This window comes from Cricetulus griseus, chromosome X, assembly GCF_003668045.3.
Source record: "Cricetulus griseus strain 17A/GY chromosome X, alternate assembly CriGri-PICRH-1.0, whole genome shotgun sequence".
In the NCBI taxonomy this organism is placed as follows: domain Eukaryota; kingdom Metazoa; phylum Chordata; class Mammalia; order Rodentia; family Cricetidae; genus Cricetulus; species Cricetulus griseus.
The window spans coordinates 106,415,013-106,441,577 of NC_048604.1; the positions used below are offsets into that span (position 1 = coordinate 106,415,013).

The window sequence follows — 26,565 nt, forward strand, 5'->3', positions numbered from 1 at the left end:
AAGAGCCAAGAGGTGACACTGAACGTTCTAGAAGGAACTTTCTATTTCCAAGCTCTGGTGTTTTGTTTGTCCTAGCATAGAGTGCATCTTCGGTGAATTCCACTGTGGTGAACAGAATGGGATTTGGAGGATGCTACATTGTGGCAGCACCGTGACAGGAAGGGAGGCAGCAATACAATTCAAAATGAAGAGATATAGAGCCTGAAATGTAGGGGTGTCTGACCCCATCCCATCCCCTCAGAGGTCCCCCTTGGCTTGGGAAATGGAGTCAACTTCCTTTATGTTGCGGGACCCAGTATGGATTTCAACGGTGCTGGCATCAGAACCTGCAGAGGAAAAGAGCAGGCTGTGTTAGAGCTGAGGTCCTAGAAAGCTTTGTCTTGTTTTGTTGGCACAGGGTCACATGTAGATCAGGCTGGCCTCAAACTTGATATGTAGTGAAGAATAACCTTGAACTTACAATTCCCCTGCTTCCCCTTCCAAAGTGCTAGAATAACAGATGCGTACCATCATATTAATTTTATATAGTGCTTGGGACCGAACCCAGGACCTCATGCTAGCTAGCCAAGCAGTCTACTAACTAACCAATATTGCCAGTCCCCTAGAAGGCCTTCCTTCAACTTCAGAAAATGTTGGTAGTAGTCAACAACAAAATGAGATTCTTGTCTTTCTTTTTCTTTAGAGAAGAAAAGAAGGGAGGGAGGGAAGGAAGGAGGAAGGGGGAAGACAAGCAAAAAGAAAGAAAGAAAGAAAAAGAAAGAAAGAAAGAAAGAAAGAAAGAAAGAAAGAAAGAAAGAAAGTCAAATCTTAGCATCTAAGGTCTAGGTCTAGAGGTGTACACCTTTAATCCCAGCACTGGGGAGGGTAGAAGCAGGCAGATCTCTGAGTTCGAGGCCAGCCTGGTCAACATAGCAAGCTCCAGGACAGCCAGAACTACATAGACAATCTCTGTCTCAGAAAATAATTACCATGTATATTGCCTGTGTGTGTGTGTGTGTGTGTGTGTGTGTGTGTGTGTGTGTGTGTGTGTGTGTGTGTGTGAAAACGGAGGAAAATAACCCTCTATATCATCTCTTACCACATTTAATCTATTCATTAAGAGAAAATATGGAATGAATCCTAAAGAGTCATTTCAGGCAGCTGACACATGGTTCCTGAGGAAATGTGGCAGTTGAATTAAGGTGGCCCTAGAGCCCTGGATGTGTCCTGTGGGATGTACAAACAAAGGACAGAGTCCATCCACAGGAAACTGTGACATAGACAGTGAATCCTACTGCCTAGCTACCTGCACTCAGCTCCAGGAAGCCCCAGAGGAAAGGAATCTACGCCCTTTGTAAAACTCCCTCTTGTCCTCACATACAGTGCCACCAGCCTTCAGCTTGCAATTCCTGTCCTTCAGTACCTGGATGTACCCAAAAACAAACTCTCCACCTTTAAAGGACTGGAATTTAAACACACATTAAGACCCAAATACAACAGCACATGCCTGATAATGCTTTGCCAAGCCAGTTTCTTTGTTCTGATCATAAACCGGGGCCCTAGATGCAATGACTAAGTGACAAATGATGCTTCTCATATGGCATAATGCACACATCCAAATAAGCTCCAAGTTATTTGGTATTCATTTCATGAGAAGGTGAAGGTGACATTTCTCGCTGGCTTTCATGTCTGGTACCTGTAAGAGTGTAAGCATGAGCTCACGTGAGAGCAAACTAGCTGTATTTGGCTTCTAAGAGCTCTTGCTAGATTTTCTTCAGAATAATGCATTTTGTAGCTGATGACATTCTTTCTACAGTTTCCAGCTACGAGGCTCAAAGATAAACAAATCATACACTTTAAAAGTAGCCTCATGGGTTCATTTCATCTGGCTTTCCTTGGATCTCAGCATTGTTCTCTGGTCTGTTCTATTTTCTTACTAGTCAATTTTTCCTTTGTTTTAGAATATGACATGGCTTACAGACAGCAGTCCCAAAAGAGTAAAAATGGTGGGGAAGTGAGCTCAATAAGCACGATAAAATGAAACATTCTCATCAAAGGTCACCCTGCAGGTCTACTTAATCATTTGACTAGCACTCCTTCCTTCCGGATTGTAAAATCCTTTGGAATAAACAGCAGACTTTTTCTTTTGCTCCCAAAATACCCAGGAGCACTGGCTGTAAGCCAGGATATAAACTGGGCATGGAGAATTCAAAGACAGAAGTCATGAAGCCAAGAGGACTTTCCCAGTATGCATGGGACAAGTGACTGCCTTCCAGTCTCGGAGCTTCATCAATGGACCTTGCTGACATTTTCAGCCTCAGCTGTCACTCCTATCAACACTCTGGCATACTAATAATCTACCTATCCCTCCCCTCCTCCTAAAGCATGTGCCTGCAAAGCATCTCTCAATTTTCTCATGACTCTCTCTTGTATTTTATCTGAGGTCTCAATTCAAATGTTACCTCATCCATAGAGAAACTTCTGGGTTACCCTATCAAAAACCAGTCCCCCACCTCCAGTCCCCCACCTCTTGCCCCGACTAGTGGTTCCCATTCTTTTTTTATTTCCTGTGGCTTTATTAAATCATAAACAATATTTCTTCACAGATGACCCTAATTTTACACACACACACACACACACACACACACACACACACACACACACACATACACACACACACACACACACACACAAAGTTATGAATATGGAAAATACAGTTTTAAGTAAGAAGTGGAGTTGGCAAGGGTGGAAGGGAAAGAAGAGAGGGTGGGAGAGGGGAGTAACCAGAGGTGTTATGAGTATGTATGATGGTTCCCATTCTTAACAAACTGGGCAATGAACTCAGAGTCTTGTACATGTTAAGCAAGCTCTTTGCATCTAAGTTATATCCCCTGCACGCTGATTAGTTCTGATTCATAGTATTTCTCACTACTTGGATATCACATTACATAATTACTGTTGATTTCCGTAGTTGTTTTCTTTCTTCCACTAGACATACTGAGTGGATATAGTTGGGTCAATGCCTCAACAGTAGTGAGATGAGCCCTTGAAAGCTGGAACCGCATTAAGACTGGTGATCTAAGGAGAGCAGAAAGAATAACAATTCGAACAGAGGCAAGCACCATACTGTAGGATTACTCTGATGCACAGTGGCCTGTTGGGGAAAACAGCAGCCAAAGCTTCCCCAGGGGCAGATACAGATGAACCTGAGAGGCTACGGGAGTGAAGAAGACAGAGCAAATGTGATCCCCTCAGGGAATCTAGAGAAGGGAACAGAGGAATAATGTTTGGCCATAAACCTTACAGTCAGGCCCTGACTTGAGTGTGGGTGCCATGGAGGAAATGGAGGAAAACTATCTGGCTAGAGTGGCCAGGCACCAGCTGGGAAGGCTTTTATGAGCTTCCAAATAGCACTGCTGCAGGAGGAGCTGACTGAAGGCACTTGAAAAAGATTTGGTTCTCACAGGGTCACCCTGGTTATGAACTCATCTCGGGTGCATGAGAACTCATGTGGGATTTTTGTGGTCTTGTTCAAAAAGACCCAGCTGGGTATCATAAGGTGGCTTGTGATCAAGGTCTTTGCTGAGGATACTCCCCCATGACCTCACACTGGAGGACAAACTCTGAGTCCCACGGCTTTGTATAGTGTCCAGTCTTTCACTCCCTACCCCCATCTCCATGGGGAACAGTGATGCACAAGAACTCTCTCAAAGCCAAAGCTGCAGGAATAAAGAAAGCCACGTGAACCTAGCTCCATCTGCCTTAAGCTGTGGACTCTAACAAGTCTGGCTGGTCTTAGGGATTCTCTTACAGGTCTCCTATATGAAGAGATGGTATTGACAAAACAAGACTCTGGAGACAGCTCAGCATGGCTGCTAGGGTATTGACTAGTTCCCTATTCACACAAAGTCTGCTGGCATCAGATGACTATGACCTCATGATATCAAAAAACCAACACCCAGCAATGGTGTTCTGCATCATCGCAGGCTCAGAGCAATGAGAATAAGCAATGGTGGACACAGTTCTTTCTATAATGCAATATTATTTCCAGAAACCTCTAAAACTTGACCAAATTAAACCTTTCCTCTTAAGAATTGTTTGCCTCGGAATTTTTGTTACTGCACAGAGAAATAACTCAAACATCGCTAGCCCGTACAGGACAATAGCAACCAAAAAGATGTGGAATCTGTTAAAATGCACTACAGTAGGCTAAGAAGCAAAACACTTAAGTGACTTAACTCCAGCATACCAGCCCTCTTTGTTCTTTGAAGATCCATGTATACAATTTCCCCCCCAGAGTCACCATACAAAAAGCTGGTGACTTTATCTTAGGAGTCATTTTAATTTTGCTATTTTTAGTGTCAGCAAGTGTAAAGTTAAAACCTTCACTGCACTCCCATTACATACTCTTCCAGGAAATGTTTTTGGTTAATTTTTCCAACTTACTCTGTGCTTGAAGAATGCCTCACAAAGCTTATCTGACCCAGCAGAGAATCAATACATCACTGTGGGTTCTAAACGGACAGCTGTCTTTTATTCCTTTTCTTTTAATTAATTAATTGGACAAGTTCCATTGTTGTCATTTTCTTCTGTATATTGATAGTGCTGGCGATGGAACCCGGGGCCTTGCACATGCTAGGCAAATGCTCTATTATTTAGCTACACCTCCATCCTGATAACTGTTATTTTTACAGACATGTTTTGCTTGTATTTGCTTTCCTTTTCCTCCAATTTTTCTCAAATCAATGTGTTCAGTGACTGTTCTATTAATTCAGGAAAATAATAATTTTAACTGTTTTATATTTGTCCAATAAACTATGAGGGCAGTGTTTATGGTCACTGCTGCAAACCCATGACACCGTTCCTAATACACAGCCTGGTGGAGTTCTTTACAGTCAACAGTAGTTGCCAAAAATTAAAAAAAAAAATCCCAAAATGAGTATTTCCATACTGTGAAACATTACTCAACTATAAAAGAACTGTGTGCTGATCTTTTCTACAGGGTGAAACTTCAAGATTTTAGGCTAAGAAGTCAGACAGGAAGGGACAAATGGATTTATGGGAAATGCACAGAATATTCATATACATAGAATAATTAGTGGCTTCCAGGAATGGAGAGAGTAGAAGATGTAGCTCAGTTGGTAAAGTGATTGACTAGCATACATAAAGCCCCAGATTCAATCCCAGCACCATCTAAACTGGATGTGGTGGGGTACTCTCCTAATCTCAGCACTCAAGGTAGAGACAGAACAATCAGGAAAAGTCGGCATCAGCTTCACAGTGAGCTTGCAGTCACCTTGTGATGCATGAGACCCAGTCTCAAAAAAGTGTGTGTAGGGCATGTTCCTAGCCTCCCAGAGATAAGCACATTCTGATTTAGATAGTGGGAATGGCTACACAACTTCATGAATATAGTAAAGTGCACTTAGCCCTTTAAAGGATAAATTCTATGATATTTAGGTTATGTATCACAATGGACTTTCCTTTATCAGGACCATAGAGGGGTTCTAGTCTTCCTTAATATGCCAGAACCTCTTTCTTTGCTTTGAAAGGAGTTGAGATGGGACTTGGGGGTGCGGTCCTGTAGAGTACCAATAATCTGGCATTGATAACACATGGGGTTCCATTCAAAGCACTACAAAAAAAGAAAAAAACATCAACAAAAAGGGATCCTTAAGACAGCATCCATTATGAACAATGGTCCTGTTTATTTTCCTGTTGGACCTTTGAACATTTTAAAAGACTTGGAAAGCTTTAGGCCTATGAGCAACAGTCCTAGGCAATCGCTAGATGGAAGGAACAGGAACAAGGAGGACCTTGTTAATTCTCTTTGAGGTGGGAGAGGTAGGGAGCAGGGACCAGATGTAGTGGTCCTCATTGTTATTGGAGAATTTTATTACAGTGTCAAAAATGGCTCAGTGGTTTTGAGCCATCAGGATGGGAATTCAAACACACACAAGTAATTCTAGATGCAACTTTTTGCCTCCTGCTCTCAGTTTTATCAGTAACTTGGCATGCTGACAGCAGTTTCAATGTGTATGTCTCTTCATGAACTACTGGAGCTATATCAGAACCCTATAGTCTGGGATGTGACTGAGGTTGCAGCAAATAGCCCAGGAGGGATGAGACCCTGGGTTCCATTCCAGCACACACAGAAAAAGAAAATGAAAGTCCCTAAATACAAGGTTTTTCCATGTTGTAGGTCCAGCCAGGACTTCTCTGTTTCCTCTAGAGCTCCCCAATACACCATACAATACCACCTCAGGCATTCAGGTCTACATGCTTTCTCGTCAGTTGTCCCAAGAATGAACCTCCTTCCACAAATTTGAATAGCAGGAAAGGAAAAAAAGATAGAACTCCTCCAGCCAATTCCACATATCTTTCGTCAAAATACTCCTCCCTCTAGTCTGATATAAACCAAAGTAGTTAGGTGGGGCTCTGTGTTGTCTTTGTGTGTGTGTGTGTGTGTGTGTGTGTGTGTGTGTGCATGTATGTGTATGCACCTCAGACAACATGTTCAAAAATGCAGGTTTCTTTAAGCTTTTGCAAAGGAGACATTTTCTGACCCAGGGGACACTATGCCCACAAAAGACATTTGTTGATTCGTAAAGAGTTTTTATTGTCACACTCTAGTGAGCTTAGATCAGAGAAACTGCTAAACACTCCAAAACGCATAGCACAGCCTGCAGAATGTAGAAGCAGCTAGCCAAGAATAAGGGGTGCTGCTCTGGAAACAGTATGTGATAAGGAGTCTAGCATTTAAATCACTGTTTCTACCCATTCTCTATGCACCAGCTGAGAATGGGCAGGATTGTTCTGATGTGCCTGAGTAGATTTGTTGTTTACATTTATTTGTATTTATGTGCACCTATGAGTACATATGTTTAAGTGCCCAACCAGAACAGAAGAAGCCATGAGGTCCCCTGGACCTGGAATTAGGGGTGACTGTGGATAACTCAATGTGGGTGCGGGAACTAAGCCCCTGAGTGTTTTTAAAACTCTCTCCTTAGATTCCAGGAAATTATAGCAGCCGATTAGCTGGCCATGGGGGTATATTCCTACAATACCAATCAAACAGCTGAGGCAGGAAGATTGAATGTTAGAGACTAACTTTTGTTTCATAGTAAGATTCTGTTCTAAAAATAAATGAGGGACTGGAGAACTGGCCTAGAGGTTATGAACACTGGCTGTTCTAGAAGAATCATGTTCAATTCCCAGCATCCACATAGCAACTTACAACCACCTGTAACTCCAGTTCCAGGGGGAACTGACTCCATATTTTGGTTTCCATGGGCACTGACGTCCATACACATGAAACAGATTTCTAAAAGGGGGTGGATAAATAAATAAACATGAAAAGAAGTGGAAGAGGAAATGCAAAAGCATAGTGACATATAGGTTCCCATCTGTACCTCCCTACTTAATGAAGGACTGCCAGGGAGCTCTGGGGGCCCTGCAGTTCACCTCTTTTGCCAACAGGGCATTACCTTCAGACAGAATGCTCAGCACCTCATCAGAAGTGTGCCCCCCAAGACACACCACCTTCCTGGAGTTTTCATGGGACATACAGGAGCCCACAGGGGACTGGTATGTGGCCTCAGCAGCTGAGGCAATCATTGCTTCCCACTGAATCACCATCTTAGGAGGATGGACATCCAGGTTGCATCCTGTCCAGCCATAGAAGGCAAGAGACAATAGAAGTCCTTGAGCTGGATTCAGTATTCCCTGGGAAGAAGAGCAAAACGATAATTGGGGGTCAAAGGAAAAGTGACAACCTTTGGCCACCATAATGATAAGTCCCATCCTGGCATGCCCAGTGGGCTGGTCTTCCTCTGAAACACCCATACACATAAAATTATCTAATTTAAAAGCAAAGGAAAAGGAGTAACAGTTTGATACTCTAAATTAACTTCAAATGTTCATATTCTAGGCCAGAGTGACTTAACAGAGATTGTCTCATTTTTAGTCGTTCCTTTATCCTTTCACTTACTCACTCAATCATTTTGCAGTGCTGAAGAGCAAATATAGAACCCTTTGAATGCTAGGTTCTGCCACCAGGCCACATCCCAGCTCCGAGCCTACTCAATAATATAATGACTGAATCTAGCTTCGCAGTGCACCAGGATGGTGGAGTTAATCCAAAAATCTTGCACTGACTATATATTCATACATTGCACTTTGAATTTTTCATATTGATTTTCTTTTTTACAAGAAGAAAAAATAAATCTAGATTTGCCTACCATAATAAACCATGTGGTCCTGGCTGCATTCTGGATGCGTTTCAGGGAGCCTCCATGCATGTCTGGTTTCATTTCAAGGTAGAACAAAAGACTTTCATTGATGATATTGGACAACCAACTGATGGAAAGAAAATGGTCCACAGGTAAAGAAAGCACTCAGTGAAATTCATTGTGACTTTCACCATGGTCTATATGTACCAGTTTTTGGTAGCAACTTAACCACTTTTGTGAGAAGGAATTGAATTACTATCAAGAATTACTACACAAATTATTCTCTTGATCTAACACAGACCTCGAAGAGTCCTCCTGATAGAAACATTACACATCAAGGTGTATAAAGCCTAACCCTGTATCAAACCAGAAATCATTCTCCATAAGAAAGGTAACCTTGGGGGGGTTGGAGGGTCGGTGGGGAGCATGGGAGGAAGGAAGAGCGAGGAAATGGAGGGATGAACATGTAAATAAGAGTGCTTCTAAAATAAATTTTAAAAAGGTTAAAAAAGAGGTAACCTAAAGACTTTCTTTACTTCTTTCTTTCCTTTCTTCCTTTATTTCCTTCCTTCCTTCTTTCTCTTTCTTTCTTTCTTTCTTTCTTTCTTTCTTTCTTTCTTTCTTTCTTTCTTCATTGATAAGTAACCTAAACTTTTGATGGAAGACCAAAATGCTATTTTGATATTTTATGTGGAATTTTGTGCACCGGAGAGATAGTACATGCATGCTTGGGGAGAGGGAGTCAGAGGACATCTCTAGGAGTCAGTTCTCTCCTGCCACCTTGTGGGAAGGATTAGGAGGTATGGCCTTGTTGGAAGAGGAGTGTCACTGGTAGTGAGCTCTGAAATTTCAAAAGGCCACAGTGTTCCCAGTGAGACTTTGCTTCCCTTTTGTGGATTGAAATGTGAACTCTGAGCTACTGTTCCAATGTCATGCCCACATGCCTGCCTGCTACCGTGCTCCCTGTTATGATGGAAAAGAACTCTTATCCTTCTGGAACTGTAAGCCCCAAGTAAACTTTTGTTTCTATAAATTGCCATTGTCACGAAGTTTTATCACAGCAGTAGACAAATACTTAATACAAGTCCTTATGTAGATTTTTAAAATTTCAATCTAGGTGGGTTCCTGAAATGTGAAATAACAAGGTGAATATATGACAAGCAGTGGATAATTTAAGCCTCTCCTAGGAGGGCATTTAAAGAAATATCCTCATGCCAGGGAAATTAATGCCACAAAGAGTTGCCATGTTCTGTATGGTACTGATTCATTACTGTTTGGATAGCAATCTTTTTACATGAGCTTTCTTTTTTGCATGTTTTCACAACATCAGCCACAAACATTTGTGCAATGGCAGGCACAAAGGGGGATAGTGGCTCAGTTTCTTCTCTATCCTCCAGTGAGCTGAAGATGTGCCCTGGCCCTTTTCCTAAAGACACAGGTATTGTGGGGACAAGAGTAAGACGGATGGGCACACTCGTGAAACATGGCCAGGGCATAGGAAGATGATTCATCAGTCAAAAGCACTTGTTCGTGAGGAGGATGTTCCTAGCACCACAAGGTAGTTCACAAATTTCTGTACCTGCTGAGCGCAGTGGCACATATCTTTAATCCCAGCACTCCAGAGGCAAGCATATTTCTGTGAGTTCCAGGCTAACCAGGCCAACTTCATGAGACCCTGTTCCCGTCTTTTAAAAAATTGTAACTCCAGGGGCATCTGGGCATCCTCTTCCAATTTCAATGGGCACCAAACACACACATAGCAATACACTTCCACACAAGCAAAATACTTTTATACATAAAATAAAAGGCATGACTATCCCTTTATTTTGGTTAGCCTGGCAATGAGACAAAATACCAGGTGCATATGGCTTAAATATTTGAAAAGTGAACACATAGCTGGGCATGGCAGTACATACCTGTAACCCCCACCGCCTGTAAAACAGGCAGGGGAATCACTGCAAATTCAAGGTTACCTGGGTCTACAGAACAAGTTCTGGGTCAGCCAGGGGTATATATTGAGGCATTCTCTCAAAACAATAACAAAATAGAAAGAGAGAAGTGAGGAGAAAAGAAAAGAAAAACTGGCTGACTGTCTTTAAAAAAGAAAAAGAAAACAAAAATTTGAATACTTAGCTTCTTAGTTTCAGGATTTGATACATAACTGCCATAAAGGTTTTACAAAAATATATGAGTTCTGGACTTGCTGACATATGTTTTATTCATTCCTTTAGGGAATACCTTCCATTGTCTCAGAGACTTCCCTTCCAGATTCTTTCCTTTGGAACACTCAAGTCACATTTGGAAAAGTAAAATGACAAGTTAGCATATCCTTCCCACTAGCACAACCAACAACAAAAATACTAGAAGAAAGGTTACCATGCAATTAACACCAGCATTATTTTGAAAAATCGGGTCTTGATCACAGCTCCCATGAGTCTCTCATTCTCTGTGTAAACACCTTTTCTTCCTTTCAGTAAAGAGGCCACTGTAGGAGTGTAGGGGAATGTCAGACAACATTCATGATTTACATTAACTCCATAACAGAGAAAAAAATCAAAGCAGATATGAACTCTTCCACATTGCCAGAAGGGCATGAGGCAATGCCCATTACCAATAGTCATTGCAGTGTTGCACTTGAAGTCCTCATAGACACCAAGGCATACATACATATACACACATACATGTATTTGTACACACATATACACACATACATAGAAACTTACACTTTGAAATAACTTTTTATCTGTGTGATACTGGCAATGAAACCTGGGCCTCATGCATGCTAGGCAAGTGCTCTACCACTGAGCTCTAGTTCAGCTTAACTTACTGAGCCCAGAAAATTGCTGCATATCTGTAGCTTCTCCTAGCTTCTCCCAGTGTTACAATCATAAACAAATGCAGGACTTTTGTCACAACTGAGAATTAACGCTGATCATTTATTAACTGAACTCTTGTTTTTATATTTTATTACTAATTCAATCAAGTACTGTGTGTTTACAGGCTTGCTTATCCATTCTAAAATAATATACACTTACTGTTTTAGAATATTGAAAACTTAACAACTCTCCTTACAGACAAGATAGAATGTATGTTTAGAGAAGAATTAATGACCCATGATGCCTCTACACAGTTATAACCACCGGAGCATTACAGTGTTTGGCCAAGGCATTTCCACTGCTTTGACAAAAACCACCACTACTTGCATGTAATTTTTAAAACAAAAGTCCTATATTTAAATGCAGATCAGAAAAAAATCATCCAAAGACAATAAATCCCTATCAATAATAACAGACTTTAAATTTTTTAATTCTAGAAACAAGGTATGGAAAGACGTGTCAGTGGTTAAAGAACTTCCTGCTCTTGCAGAATACTGAAGTTTGGTTCCCAGCAAACACAGGACAGCTCACAACCATATGTAACTTCAGTTGCAGGGAATCTGATGCCCTCTTTTGGCCTCTATATGCATGCAATGCACATAAACTCGGGTTAGGCACACACACACACACATAAATATAGTAAATAAATAAATGTTTTTCAGTTCAACCAACTGTTAATACTATAACATAAAAAGTACAGGATTTAATGCACTATATTTAAAAGCAGGTAGGAAAAGATGCATATAAAGTATCAATAGTTTATCACTAGTGATAGAGACTTTAAATACTCCCTTTAGAAATTTCTCCTACCAACTGCTGATTCTTAAATGACCTTTCTGTGAAGGTCAATGTGAAAATGTCTTAATTCATATTCTACCCAAGAGATGCACAGAAGCATCAGACAGATGGGCACTCTCTCCAAGTCATGGTTGCTTGAGGAGGTGGTAGGGCTGAGACATAGGTCTCTAGTCCTAGCTGCAAGACGTATATCCCTCTGCTGACTCACTATCTCCCTCTCATCTAGTTTTTACCAGTGCAATGGATTCATTTCCTGTGTTCCACATCCTGTTTCCTGTACATCTGAAAAAATGTATAAGTCAAGTGAGTGCATAGGAATGACCAGACTCTAAGTCCGTACCTCATCCCTTCCTTTATCTGCCTCTTGCTGTGGCCTCTACAGCTTTACAAAGTCACCTTCAGGCCCTCTATACTAAAGGCCGACTCTGGAGCAGCCCAGCACAGAAGTGAAGCCTCAACCAAAACTGATGGTCTTTAGCTAAGCAAATATCAGCAAAAAATCTGTTTAGTAAATAGGTAAATAGGCTTTCACATTTTCACTTATTGAACACAGTCAGTTTGTCCTACTATTCTGTCCATGTCTTTGAAAAATGATAAATAAGGTCAATTGTCATGTATAATTCCAGAAAGAGTGGCTGTGTTTTTATGTGAGTCCAAGGCATGCAGATGTACAGAGTATCCATATACCAAGGGGAATTTCCCCAAGATTTACCTGCAGTCACTGTCTTGTGAAACAGGATAGGGTTGGCCACAAGGACAAGCAGTAGTGGCAAGAACGTGGTGACATAATGGGGGATGGCATGGTCCAGGCCCCTCTCACACCTAAAAAGAGGAATATCAAAACATTCTCTTTTAAAGAAAAGCTTCAGCTGAGTTGGCCCACTTACCTGGAAGCTGAGATAAGAGGATAGAGAAGAAAGGGAAATACATCAGTCTGCCCTGGCTGTGTCCAAAGGAAATCTGACTCATTTCTCTTGTCTGAAAACAAGTAATGCATTACAGGATGGTGAAGGAGATGGGTCATGTTTCTGTCTCATATATAAGAGGAGTGATATAGCATTTCACTTGGGCAACATTTTAAAGGCCTTCTGAGAAAAAATCAGATGGAACAAGGCTTCTGGAGTGGTGGGTTCTCTGCATTGGGACTCTTCAAGGAAAAAGCCCACACTTCAAGTGGAATATGAGACAAAGGCACCCATTTAAGTACTGGGCTTTGAATACTTGCTCGATGGCCTTGCCCAGTAACATAAAGAGGATCCACTCACTATCCCTGAGCAACTGAGAATCTCAGAATGTAGAAGTTTAAGAATTAAAATAAACTGCGTGTGGTGGTTCATGCCATTAATCCCAAGACTCAGAAAGCAGATGCAGGCAGATCTCTTGAGTTTGAGGCCAGCCTAGTCTACATAGCGAGTTCCAAGACATATGTAACAGAGAGAGACCCTGCCTCAAGAAAGATTTAAAATTAAATATGTTTTCATTATCATGGATAGAAAAGTGTCAGCAGTTCTTTTCAGGGCAACTAATGAGGATTTCTACAAAGTAATCACAGAAATTATTGGTGACTTTAGGATGTAGTGAAAGGCTGTCCACTAATGTTACAAACATAGGAACTGAAGCTGAGAAATGACTCAGAGTTTGAGAGAACATGCTGCTCTTACAGAGGACCTGGGTTCAGTTCCCAGCACCCATATATCACAATCATCAGAGGATCCTGTGCTCTCTTCAGACCTCCTCTGACACCAGGCACACACATGGTGCACATACATATATGCAGGCAAAACACTGATATATATATATATATATATATATATATATATAATACTTTAATCTAAAAAAGGTAATAACTATCAGCTAAAACAAACCTGATTTAAGACAAGAAAAATGACCGTGAAGTAAGAAATGAAGGCCAAGTAAGATACAGAACAGCTCGGGCATGAAGAGGCCAACAAGCCACTATAACTACTTCTAACAGAAATAATGTTCTTCTTCAGCTTTGAAGACTAAATGTGGTCTGGAGAAAGTCCAGGCCAGTCAGGGAAATAAGGCAGAGAAATAATTCTCACAGGAAGGCAGAAAGAAAATGACAGATGAGAGTGAAGATGTACTTAAAGAATGCCCAGGGTTTCAAAACATGGGTAGCACAGAACTAAGAGATAACCATGCATCAAGACTTTAAGTCTAGGTGCTAGAGAAATGGCTCAGCGTTTGGGAGCACTGACTGTTCTTCCAGAGGACCTGGGTTCAATTCCCAGCACCCACATGCCAGCTAACAACTGTCTGTAACTCCAAGATCTGACACCCTCACACAGACATACATGTAGGCAAAGCACAAATGCAAATAAAGCAAATTTTTTTTTTTAAAAAAAAAGGCTTTAAATTTTAGCCATCTGCCAAAGGCATTTGAGCACCCAGGGACTCCTTGCAAGTCCTGAATCAATGGAACTTTCGGGCTCAATTTTTTTTCTGGGAATTTCCAGGTCCCAGAGGGAAGCACACAAGAAAAGAAAGGATTTCCAGTTAAGAGTATTCTATTATAATAGCTATAACACTGTTGCCTGTCCTTTATAAGTTTTCCAGAAAGCAGACTATACATAGAGTGGACCTGCACAGAGCTCCCTACAAATACACATAGTTGACAAGGTTGTAATGGTTTAAATGAGAAATGTCCCCAGTAGACTCAGGTATTTGAACAGTTGGTCCCCTGTTAGTAGTGTTGTTTAGGATATGGTGTGCAGCTTTGCTGTAGGAACTATGTCACTGGAAGTGATCTTTGAGAGTTCATAGCCTTGCCCTACTTCCAGTTCATTCTCTTTGTTTTGTGTCTGTGGTTGAAGATGTGATCTCTCAGCTTGCTGATCCTGCAACCATGGCTGCCACTTGCTGTCATGCATCCCTGCCATGTCTCTGGAAGTGAAAGCCCAAATAAACTCTCCCTTCCAAAGTTACCTTTCATCACAGTGTTTTATCATAGTAACAGAAAAGTAATTAATAAGCAAGGAAATACCAAAGTAGAGACAGACATCCAACAAAGAGACTCAAAGTAGTCAAAAAAAACTTCTACACTACGGGCCAGCAAACGTGTCCTGTACAAAGACAGATGGTTCATATACTTCAACTTCGTGTCTGTTGCAACTTCTGAATTCTGTCTCTGTAAAGCAAAGGCAGCTACAGACAGCACAGAAGCAAGTATGGTTGTGTTCCAATAAAACTTTATCCATAGGCAAAGGGTAAGATTTTTCAGGAGGGCTCTGCTGTGCTGAGCCCTGGTTTACACATTCTTAAAATCACAGAGACACTGTCTTACTTCTGTCAGCTTTCCACTCCAATTTAGAATGTTCATCCTTAGGCCTTGAGGTTTTATAAGTATCTGCATTTTGGGGGAGGGGATGGATCTCAAGACCTCAAGCATGTTGGAAAATTTTCTACCACTGAGTTACCTTCCCTAGGTCCCTTATTTTTTTTCCAGTTGGATTTATGTAGACAGTTTTTCATTCCCTATTAGAGATGTACCAGGGATCTGGGCACTATATTTCTGGGTTTCCTGGCTTACCTGGACACAGAAGGGTAGTAAAGCATGACTGCCCCCTCCACACAGAGCAGCACAGCCAGGCCCCAGGCCATGATGTGGTACAGCAGGATGGTGCTAGGAGAAAACAGAAGAGAGGTGGCCACAGTTCAGAGGGCCACAGGCCTGCCCAGTGGAAAAGACCCGATTAACTTCCTGTGCTGTTGGTGAGGGGGTTTTTGGGTTTAGGTTTTTATTGATTTTTTTCAGTTAAAGTGAAATTCATATCACATAAAATTTGTTCTTTGCACATTCACAGTGTTGTTCAACCATCACGACTATCTAGTTCCAAAACATTTGATCACCCCCAAAGACCTTATTCACCTTAGCAGTCACTATCATTCCTTCTCACCCTGGGAGCCACTAATATGGCTGTGGAATTATCTGTTCTGGATATTCAAACAGATGATGCCACATTGACTGACTTTGTGCACGGTTTTCATTATACAGACAGACCCCATTATGTTCTTTCATACACCCACCAATGGAAATTTAGACTGTTTCTATCTTTTGGCTGCTAAGAATAGTACTGTTGAGAACATGAGTTTCTGTTTTCAATTATTTGGTGTGTGTGTGTATGTGTGTGGGGGGGTGGGTGTGGGTGTGGGTGTATGTGTGTGTGTGTGAAATTTCTGGGTTAAATAGTATTTTCATGTTAAGCCTGTGTACATCTTCATCAATGGCAGTCAGTTGCTCTATGACTAAGCTGCACCCCAGCCACTTCATATTTAATTTTGAAGGAAACAAATTCTCTTTGCCCTTGACAACAGTGAACACTACATCTTTCTTTCTTTCTTTCTTTCTTTCTTTCTTTCTTTCTTTCTTTCTTTCTTTTTGGTTTTTCAAGACAGGGTTTCTCTGTGTAGCTTTGGAGGCTGTCCTGGCACTCACTCTGGAGACCAGGCTGGCCTCTAACTCACAGAGATCCGCCTGCCTCTGCCTCCCGATTGCTGGGATTAAAGGCGTGCACCACCAACGCCTGGCATACGCCATTCTTTTTTTTTTCTTGGTTTTGGTGTGTGTGTGTGTGTGTGTGTGTGTGTGTGTGTGTGTGTGTGTGTGTGTGTTAAGAAACAACAAAAGGTGGGAGCTCACTATGTTGTTCAGAGTGGCCTTGAACTCCTGAGTTCAAGTAATTGTCTTGCTTTAGCCTACAAGTGGCTGCAACTATGGTTACATACCATTATGTAACTCCAGCTCTGATGACAGCCATCCTAATGAGGGGGTGACTGCTATTTCTGAGACACATTCTCAACAACAAAAAAAAACATAAGAGAAACAATCCATATGTAGACATTTTCAGAAAGCACCATCCAGCTCTCATCTGTTATGATTTGACTGTCACCAGGAAATTCTATAAAGTGACAGTGTTAAGACATGAAGCCTTAAAAAATAAAAGTGGAGCCTTCTGAAAAGTGTTCAATTTTGTTGTGTAATTAGTTGGCCCAGTTGCTTTGACCCTGTGTTAATACATTATGGTGATAGTATATGGCACAGTGAAATCACTCTCTGCATGGACAGGAAGCAAAAGACAAAGAAGGCAGGGCCATGGGTCCATGATCCCCTTGCAGGACAGGCCTCAGATGACCTGAAGACTTCTCACTAAGTCACCCCTTAGAGGTTCTACCACTTCCCAATTGTACTCCACTACAACTAAGCCTTAACATAGGAACTTTTGAGGAACAAACAAGATGCAAACTGCAGCAGTCAAACTCTTGGGGCACAATTCTCATGCCTTTTGACCCTCCGTACCCACACTTGTGCTGTACACCATAACATGTTCGTGGAGGTAAGAGGACAACTTGTGGGATCCAGTTCTCTCCTTTCCAGGAATCAGACCCAGGTCATTAAGGCTGATGGCAAGTGCCTTTACCCACTGAGCCATCGTGCTATCTAAGCCATTTTGTGGCATATATTTCTTCTTTCTAAAGACTTATTTTTATTCATTTTATTTCATGTGTATATGTGAGTGCCTGCATATATCCATATATACCACAAGCATGCCTAGTGCCCTGCGAGGACCCTAGAACTAGAGTTATGGGTGGCTATAAGTTACATGGAACAGTAATAGTATGATGAACTTCAATTTTCAGTGGCCAAATGTTTATGGAACAAAAGCTGTAGACACAGAAAATTCAAAGAACAAAGCAAGTCCTTTTAATGAATAGGAGGCTACAATTTCAAGTGGATGGCATATAAAACCCCTCATAAGAATCATACAAGTAATTGCACCCCCTAAACACTAACTAGGGAAACAGGAACAGAGACTGAGAAATCAAGTTCAAAGCTGTGATTGTCCAAAGCAGAGACTAAGTTTATAATTTAAGTAGCTGAACAGTGTGGTAGCCAGAACAAGGTCCCAATTGATGTCCATGTTCTGATGTCTAGAATCTGGAAGTAGTAATGATTTCTGAGGGGAGCTCAGTTTATATTATCAAAGTGGCCCAATATAATCATAGGAATCCATAAAAATGCAGGTACTTTGGGCTAAAATACATAGAGCCATACCCCTGTCTCAAAATAGATAGATAAATAGATAGATACAGACAGACAGACAGGTAAGCCAAGCAGTGGTGACACACACCTTTAACCCCAGCACTCTGGCAGGCAGAGGCAGGTAGATCTCTGTGAGTTTGAGGCCAGCCTGGTCTACAGAGTGAGTTCCAGGGCAGCCAGGGATACAAAGAGAAATACTGTTCTGAAAAGCCTAAATAAATACATAAATTGTAGAACTAGAGGGATGGCTCAGCATTAACAGCTCTGGCTGCTCTTCCAGAGTACTCAGGCTTGATTCCCAGCACCCTCATGGCAGCATCCAACCATCTGTAACTCAGATCCCATGGCATCCAAAACCTTATTCTAACCTCTGCAGGCATATGGTGCACAGAAAGACATGCAAGCAAAAATTCCATACATAAAAAGAAATAAAGCTAAAAAATTCAAGAGACAATAAAGTGTTAAAATTTAAAACACTAAAATCTAGAAAAGAAAAAGGGGCTCAATTTTAAACGGGGGTGTGGGAAACGAGAGAGATGCTTCAGTTAAGAGCACTATACTGCTCTTGCAGAGGACCTGAGTTCAGTTCTCAGTACCCTTGTCAGACACCTTCACAAATGTCTGTAATTCTAACTCTAGGAGATGCAGATAATGCCCTCTTCTGACTTTTTCAGGTACTTGCAATCGCATTCATAAGTCCACATACAGATACAGAAACATACACATAATTAAAAATAAATAATATATAAAAGGGGGATAAATATCTTGGGTGAAAATCAAACAAAGGGTGCAATCTGAAGGCTCAAACAGAGAAGCTGTGTCACAGGACCTGGTGAGGATTAGACATCCCAAGTTCTACAGACAAACCTGAGGGTTTTCTTTTCTTCCTCCCTCCTCTGCACTCCCCATTCCCTGCATAGTTCACATTCCTACCATATCCCTCCTTTATCTTTATGCTTGTATATACCCACCCAGTCCTACCCTTGTCACCCAATCCCCTAGATTTTAGGACATGGCCTCACAGAAGCTGCCAGTAACTCTGTAGAGCCACACAAAGCCAGCTGATTCCATGGAGCAGTGGACAGCATTCAAAGGATGCTTCTTTGCAAATGGGTGGGCATGTTGGGCTCCATCAGTCACACACACACACACACACACACACACACACACACACACACGCACGCACACACACGCGCGCGCGCACGCGTGCGCGCGCGCATGCACACTGTCAGTCAAGATTTAGCTGGATACCTAGCAAATGGCACCCCAGGTCCAATTGGAATTCTGACTTTGAAGATCAGCTATATGAACAGAAAGCGTGCATCAGCACAGGAAAACAGGACCTACACTAAGCAGGAAAAGAAGCAGTGGCTGGCACACAAAGCTTCTAGAGAAAACCAGTTTGTGCCAGCTGTCTGGGAGAGCACAAGGAAATGACTCCAGCATATTTTGTCTCCCCCATTGTAACCAGTTCCTGGAGTATCCTTCCCCTGGCCTCACAGGGACAGGAAGCTGTGGGAGAGAGTGTCAGTAATGTGAGGATTGCCAGAGGTCTAGGCTATATGGAGGAGACTCAGCTACCCCAGAGCAACTCTTTCTGCCAGGAGCCGTATTGTCAGTGACAGCAGAATCTGCTCATTCCACTACACCCTCCCCTCATTTGGGGCCACACTGGATGCATTTACAGAGTGGGGAGTGAGCCGTCCAGGAGGCAAGACCAACCAAGTCCAAGGCTGGAGGTCACTGAAGCCTGGGCAAGTGGTTCTTCCTCCTGAGCATCAACAGTCATATATGGGCCACAGGATACAGGCATATTAATGACCCAGTAAAGTTATGAGCCTGCACCCCAACTCAGTGGCAACTCATGGCAGTCAGACCATAATTGAACCCCCTCATACTTTTATCTGAATGCTAGATGGTTTCCAACTACAGGCATATGTAAATCCCCACACAAACTTCCTGCAGCCCACACTTTCATTTCGTTTTGCAAGCCCCATCTAATATTGTTTTGAAACCTGTATATTCCACATTAGGAGGGAGTTACAGTGAAAGTTGAAATTTAAACTTTACATCTATCTTAATAACCTTTCTTGGGATGGGAATTAAAGGAGAAAATATTCCCCTGCCTGCCAAAGAAAGCAGGTAAGTGCTGACCAGATCTCAAAGGACGTGTGAAGTTTAGCCAGCCCTGTTTGCCAAGTTGGGTCCCTGCCCTAGAATTCAGCAGGATACCTCTCCCCATGATCCTCAGTCTCTCAGCTACACCTACTATACAGGAAACCAGCAGCCTCTTCAAAGAGGGAAGTCACACTCCCAGCTCTGGCTCATTCCTGCCAGTGAGGCCACACCCACAGGTTCCCAAGGCTCCAAGAAGGACTTGTACCAGGCACCAGAAACTGAGTATCTTTGTTACCTCTACTGTGTACCTGGTTTCTCTATGATGGGGAGCCCATTTCATTCCTCACAGGCACATACCTTTTGTTTTTTCAAAAAGTCTTAATTTTTGTTTGTATTTATTTGGTTTTGTTTGTTTCGTTTTTATACCCCTACCATCATTTCCCCTACCTCCTCTCTTTCCAGTCCCTCCCCACCACCTCCTCACTCCCCTTCTTCCTTTTCTCTTCAGAAAAGGGCAGGTCTCCCATGGATATCAACCAGCCGTGGAATATCAAGTTGCATTGAGACTAGACACCTCCTCTCCTATTAAGGCTGAATGAGACAACCGGGTAGAAGGAAAGGGTCCCAAAAGCAGGCAGCAGAGTCAGAGACAATCCCTGCTTCCACTCTTAGGAGTCCCACAAGAAGACCAAGGAACACAACTGTAACATATGCTTGAAACTTGTCCTTGTTCTTGCCCTTGTAAAACTTCCGGGGCGTCACATCCCATGCATTAACTTTCTACATGATAGCTTATCTTGAGAAACCACACTCTTCCCAGAACCATCACCCTGCCTGCTAAAATGAATGTTTACTTCATAATTAATACCAAAGCCCCTGAGTAGCAGGGGACAGGATGGGAGCCCAGGTGATAAACAGAGCATAAATCAGTGTGGGATGACATGGAGTGAGGGGGCTCTCACTTCCAAATCTTCCAAATGTCTGTTCTTCTGCCCCTTTTTAAGTTTATTTTGGTTTGGCCACTGGAATTGAACCCAGGGTCTTGAGTACATATGTTCTTCACTTGAACTTACCAGCAGCCCCTAACTACTTAATTTCCCAAGTCACTTATTTGTAAGGTTGTAAGAATCTTGATGTTTTGAATTTGCCATTGGTATCTTATAAAATTTGAACACTCAGAAAGCAGAGGCAGGATTCTAGGTTCAAGGGAAGCCCCAGAGTAAGATCAGGTGTCCAAAAGAAATGTTACTATAAAAATGAGCAAGCATAAATATTTCTGGATGGAAATCCAATTGGCAGGCTGATGTATGGTGTGAGCCACACTGCAAAAACCTTTGAATGCCCAATAGCAGGTCCAAATTTTACTCACAAAAGCAGAAAAGACATCCCTGTTCATATTCCCAGTGAAAATACCTCAGTCCTGCTGATCGCCTCATCACCAAGTACACATCAACTGCATAGCAGAAGAGCCACCAGAGGCAAGCACTGTACAACAGCTGGATCCACATCTATAATCAAGAGGAGCTTAGCATCAAAGATTCTAACAGCATGCAACTCACGCCTGAAATGATGGGAAGACATGGGTTTGCCTGACAACATGGAGGAGCTATCCCATGTGGACACATTCTCTGAAACTCATGGTGGCTGTGACCCAGCCACCACTATATAGACAGAGGACAATATATATATATATATATATATATATATATATATATATATATTATAAATAAATATATATATATATATATTTGTCCTCTGTCTATATAATTGGATTTGATGTAGCAACTCTGTCTCTGGTGTGCTCACAGAAAAGGCACATAGAGATCCCTGATGCCAAGTTTACTGTGGTTTAAGGTAAAAGCTCTGTTGTGAGAAGGTGTGGGCCTGAGAGACTTGGAAAGCACTTGAGTAGAAGGGGATGACAAGAGCAGAGTCTGGGTTGCAGCATAAAGTCAATGTGTCTTACTAAAGTTGGTTAAGACGGGGGCATTATTGGAATGCAGTTAGGAAACCATAGAGTGTAAAGGGAATTAAGCAGGGAATTCTGTAGAGGAACTGAGACTCCACATAGCATTCATGCCTTCTACACAACATTCCTATCAGGGTCAGTGCAATGCAAGAAGCCTAGCATGATTCTCTGTATGGAATATGTGTATTTACTAAACGCTTTATTTATACAAAAAATTTCATATGGAATATTTAATGTATATTGAAATTTATTTTGTTTAGAAAACCACACGAATCTGCCTGCCTTTCTCTGTAGCTGGCTTTTATTGGGGCTGTGTATTCATCATGGAAAAGGTGTAGGGGTGTGTGTGTGTGTAAGGCCAAGGCTGAGGCACTGGACGGGGCCATTTTCAGATTTGTGTGTCCATCTGTACCCCAGGTAGATTTGGCTTCACACTGACTCCTGGTCCTTAGGTCCAGAGCATGACCTGACAATTGCATTCATCACAATTCCCAGAGTTTGCTATGCTGACTCAGAAGACCACCACTTGGAGGGTGAACAAAGGCAAATAACTCACCGCACTCCCCACACAGAAAGCAGCAGGCCAAATGTCCGTCCCATTCACATTAGAGATGTTTTCAACAAAATCTGGGTATGCTATCCACACCGTGGACCTGATAACGATTCCTGTATGAGAATTAGACAGGAAAAACCTATTTGATTTGAATTCAAATCTGAAACAAGCTGCTTGTTTTGTGGGATATAAAAAAAGAGAAAAGAGATGAAAGAGAAAAACAGACATATTGGTGTTTAACAATAAAGAGGAAACTAAAGGCTGATTGTTATTTTCAGAGTTGTCCCAGACACTTCAGCGTGGTGCTATCAGTGTCTAGTCAAACCATAAGCAGGACTAGCATTGTTCCTGTTTTGTTTGGTGACAGGGAATTACAGCCCCACTAGCAGATCTGTATTTTTCACTTGTATCTTTTAATATCCCTGTTACTTACTTATCATATAAGGAGCATATGTACTACTATGTAACACATGACTTCACACACATGTACTGAGTAATTTTACTACTGAAGGATTAGTGTGGTCCCTAAACTCTTAAGCCATATCTTCTAATTATCAAGTCACTGCTAATAAAATATAATAGCTTTTCTGAAAAGTACTTTGTAATTGCCAGCAATCTAGCACTCTGGATACAGGAGGAGTGAGGGATAGTGGTGCCAGCCTGTGACCACAGCACTCAAGAGGCAGTAGCAGAATTAGCTTTCCATAAATTCACTATGGCCACATAATGAGCTTGTCTTCAAGAACTAAAACTGGGCCAGGCGTGGCAGTGAGATGACCACTCATATTTCATATCTTTCAGAAGGGCCAATCCCTCCCTGGCTTCTGTCTCATGTCTAAAACCTCATCTACCTGATTTTTTTTGAAGGATAGGGTTCTTTTGCTAGTCTTCAAGATATTTAGGTAGATCTTTATTTGGAAATATTCAAGTTACAGGACTAAATTATTATTGATACCTATTCTGAGAACATACTTAAGGAATCAAGGAAATCCCAATTTAATTGAGTTATCCTGCACCAAAAATGATTCATTCCTAATGGAAGGGAAATATGTTTTCCTGTCTTAGTCTCCAAAGGGGAGAAAGTGATTTGGGATTACAGAGTATTCGTGTGAACTCAAACTCTTCAGCATCTCCAATCACGTTTTTGTGACTCTTGGCAATGGGATAAAACAGGTCTGGACCTTGGCACACTAAGCTACCTGTATCCAGGGACATTCTCGAGGAGAAGCACACAGGAAAATGAACACAGGCCACACAACCCTTACCTCAAGGACAAACAGTAATGATTGAAAACTGCAGTTACCACGTGGACAGCACCATCAGAAAATGACAAGTCATAGACATAGGATTTGGGGCTTATTTTAACAGTCCCACTATCACAGAGCATTTAGGAGAAAAGTGAAAACAATTTAATGATATGGAGAACATTTTTGATTATTTAAAAGTACAAGTTGCATTGGTCTTAACTGCACAAAAAAGTTTTAGTTTTGGGTGCTTTGTACTAGAAACTAACAGAAATGCATTAAGTCTAGGATTTGCTTCCAATTAATCCAGCCAGGAGTGAGAAAAAGGAGAGGGCTGCAAATGCGGGGAGGGGGGCATCTGGGGATTCAGGATATTTCTTTATAATTACAGACTACCTCCACGCATACTGGATGATTTCCACACTAAGCAGATAAAATAAAAAGTCTATTTCGAGTTCAGCAACATGCATTATGCTCTAGTTGAAACAGGATATTGGCAAATTCATTCTGTTAAGGGCCAGGTAGTTACTGTTTTTGTGGGCCACAGTGTCTATTTCCAACCTTCTACTCTGCCTCAGCAGGGCTAAGAGGGTCTCAGATCTGTAGCAAACGCTGAGCAGTGCTGTATTCCTACACAACTGTATGGAAATCCACGCAGCACTCACATGCCTTTTTATCTTCTCTGGGATGTTAAGAACATTTAAAAATTTGTGTCATTCTTAACAAGAATCACTGAACATGCACCAGATAGAACTTTGTATACCTGAGATTCAAAACCATACCGAGGGGCCCGAGATAGAGCGGCTTGGTGGAACTTTTACCCAGCATGCACAGGGCCTGGTGATTTCAACAACAGCTCAAAAGATAGGACTTTCAGATTGAAAACAAACAACAACAGCAGACACATAGGAAAGAACATGGGCACAGATGGTGTTGACTGTTTCTCCTTGTTGAATTAACTAACAACTCGCTTTAGTTTTGTTACTTTGTTTCTGGATTTTAACTGCACAGTCTGAAGTTTCCTAAATAAGCTCCACTAACAAACACAACACGATACTTTTGTTATAAGTTCCAGACTTTAATTTTATCAAGCACTCTCAGAATTCTCTAATACTACCCAGTCACCAAGTAAATAAATCCAGCCCTGCTCTGGACACAAGGGCTAGTCACACACCTCAGAACACTTAGTTGTTCCCAAACCTGGACTTGCCCCTGGGACCATACATCCTGGCCAGAGCACGTCCCAACTAGTGGATTAGGTACTATCCTCAAGCGAGAGCAGATCCCTTTGTGTAGAAACATGCACATTCCACCTTGTGAGCTGCATATTCCAGCTCCAAAAGGAGCTAGCTGCACTCCCTTACCCAGGCAGCCAAGAAAGTCGCAGGCAGTGGCAGCGCGGAGGATGTGGACTGAGGCCGGTGGGCATGTCGCAGGTGCCCTGTGACCAACAGACCTGCGCCCTAGCAGGAGCTGAAGGAGGCCAAGCACCAGGCGGAGAGTGCCGCTGCCCAGGCATAACGCATGGAACAACCGCGGTTGGAAGCTCAGCACCAGTTGCGTGGCTGCGTCCCTCGTAGGGCAGCAGAAGATTCCCAGGCGTGGGGAGGCCATTAATGTTGCTCAGGGACAGGTCTCCGTTCTGCAGAACCCAAAGCTTTTCCTGGTCAGGTGCTGGGCTGGCAAGGGAAGTTGAGCATCATGTGCCTTTGCCTCTCCCCCACCCCAGCCCCTTAGGCTGCAAAAGTGCCTGGCTCCGTGGGGGCGGTGCGCCTTCCTCAAAGGCCACGAGGTCTCACGAGGAGGCTAATGCTAGAACTTCAGAGGGAGGGATGGGGGAGGGGTGCCAGAGGTCTTCCCTGTACCCTGCCCCCCTCGCCGAACCTACGGCCCCAACCTGCCATTTTCCCTTAACTGGTCTCCCTGGAGAGATATGTCTTACTGAGAGACAACTTATTCAGGTTCATCCACTAAGACTCACTCCTTTGAATACATCTCTCCTAAACAGAAACAGTCTCCACATCCTACTTTCTCTGTGGTCCTGTCCCATGGAAACAAACCCACAGGGACCTTCAAATTAAAGACATCTTTAATTCCAGCACTTTGGAGGCAGAGGCAGGCCATCTCTATGAGTTCACATCCACCATGGTCTACATAGTGAGTTCCATACCAACCAAAGCTACACCAGTGAGATCCTATCTCAGGAAACAAAAACAAAAACCAAATAAACAAACAATCCACCCTCATGCACCAAATAAAACTAAATGAATCACCAGTGCCAACTTCATGGGTTTTGCTCTTATGTTTTTGAGACAGGGTCTGACTATGTAGACCAGGCTGACCTCAAACCCCCAGAGATCCATCTGTCTCTGCCTTCAGAGTAGTGGTATTAAAGGACTGTGTTACCACCCAAGGCCAACTAACACCTATGTTCATAGATGGTGAAACAGGACATGGGTGATTACCAGAGGGCTGGGAATTTTCCAACATTTAGAGTTTTAGTCTAGCCAGGTGTAGTGGCCTATGCCTTTAATCCCAGGCCTTCTGAGAGGCAGAGGCAGAGGCAGGTAGGACTCTGTGAGTTTGAAGCCAGCCTGGTCTATATAATGAGTTCCTCAACTGATAGGGCTACAGAGATGTCTTGTCACGATTTTTTTTTTAAAGAAAGTATTACTTACTCTAGGGCTCCTCCTTAAATCCCACCTTGCAACTGGTAGGCCAGAGCCCATTTAC

The 26,565-nt window shown here is 42.3% G+C and overlaps 1 protein-coding gene across 1 annotated transcript; it reads right to left on the reverse strand.

Annotated features, from left to right (window-relative positions):
• Positions 1 to 237: 237 nt before the first annotated feature.
• On the reverse strand, positions 238 to 25,446 carry Gpr143 (G protein-coupled receptor 143). The gene is made up of 9 exons (XM_027432119.2): positions 25,197 to 25,446; positions 22,592 to 22,701; positions 21,480 to 21,574; positions 15,438 to 15,530; positions 12,597 to 12,706; positions 10,587 to 10,695; positions 8,220 to 8,337; positions 7,467 to 7,704; positions 238 to 326 (listed from the first exon to the last, which is right to left on the reverse strand). The coding sequence occupies exons 1-9, from the start codon at positions 25,444 to 25,446 to the stop codon at positions 238 to 240; spliced, it is 1,212 nt and encodes a 403-aa protein (XP_027287920.1).
• Positions 25,447 to 26,565: the final 1,119 nt, after the last annotated feature.

Excerpts from the sequence above, each read along its gene's own strand:
- Gpr143 (XM_027432119.2), bottom strand. The coding sequence starts at position 25,446 with ATGGCCTCCCCACGCCTGGGAATCTTCTGCTGCCCTACGAGGGACGCA. Across the intron at positions 15,531-21,479 it reads AGGCGATCAGCAGGACTGAG|CACCATCCTGCTGTACCACA; the intron begins GTATTTTCACTG and ends GTTTTCTCCTAG. Across the intron at positions 327-7,466 it reads GCTGAGCATTCTGTCTGAAG|GTTCTGATGCCAGCACCGTT; the intron begins GTAATGCCCTGT and ends TTTCCTCTGCAG.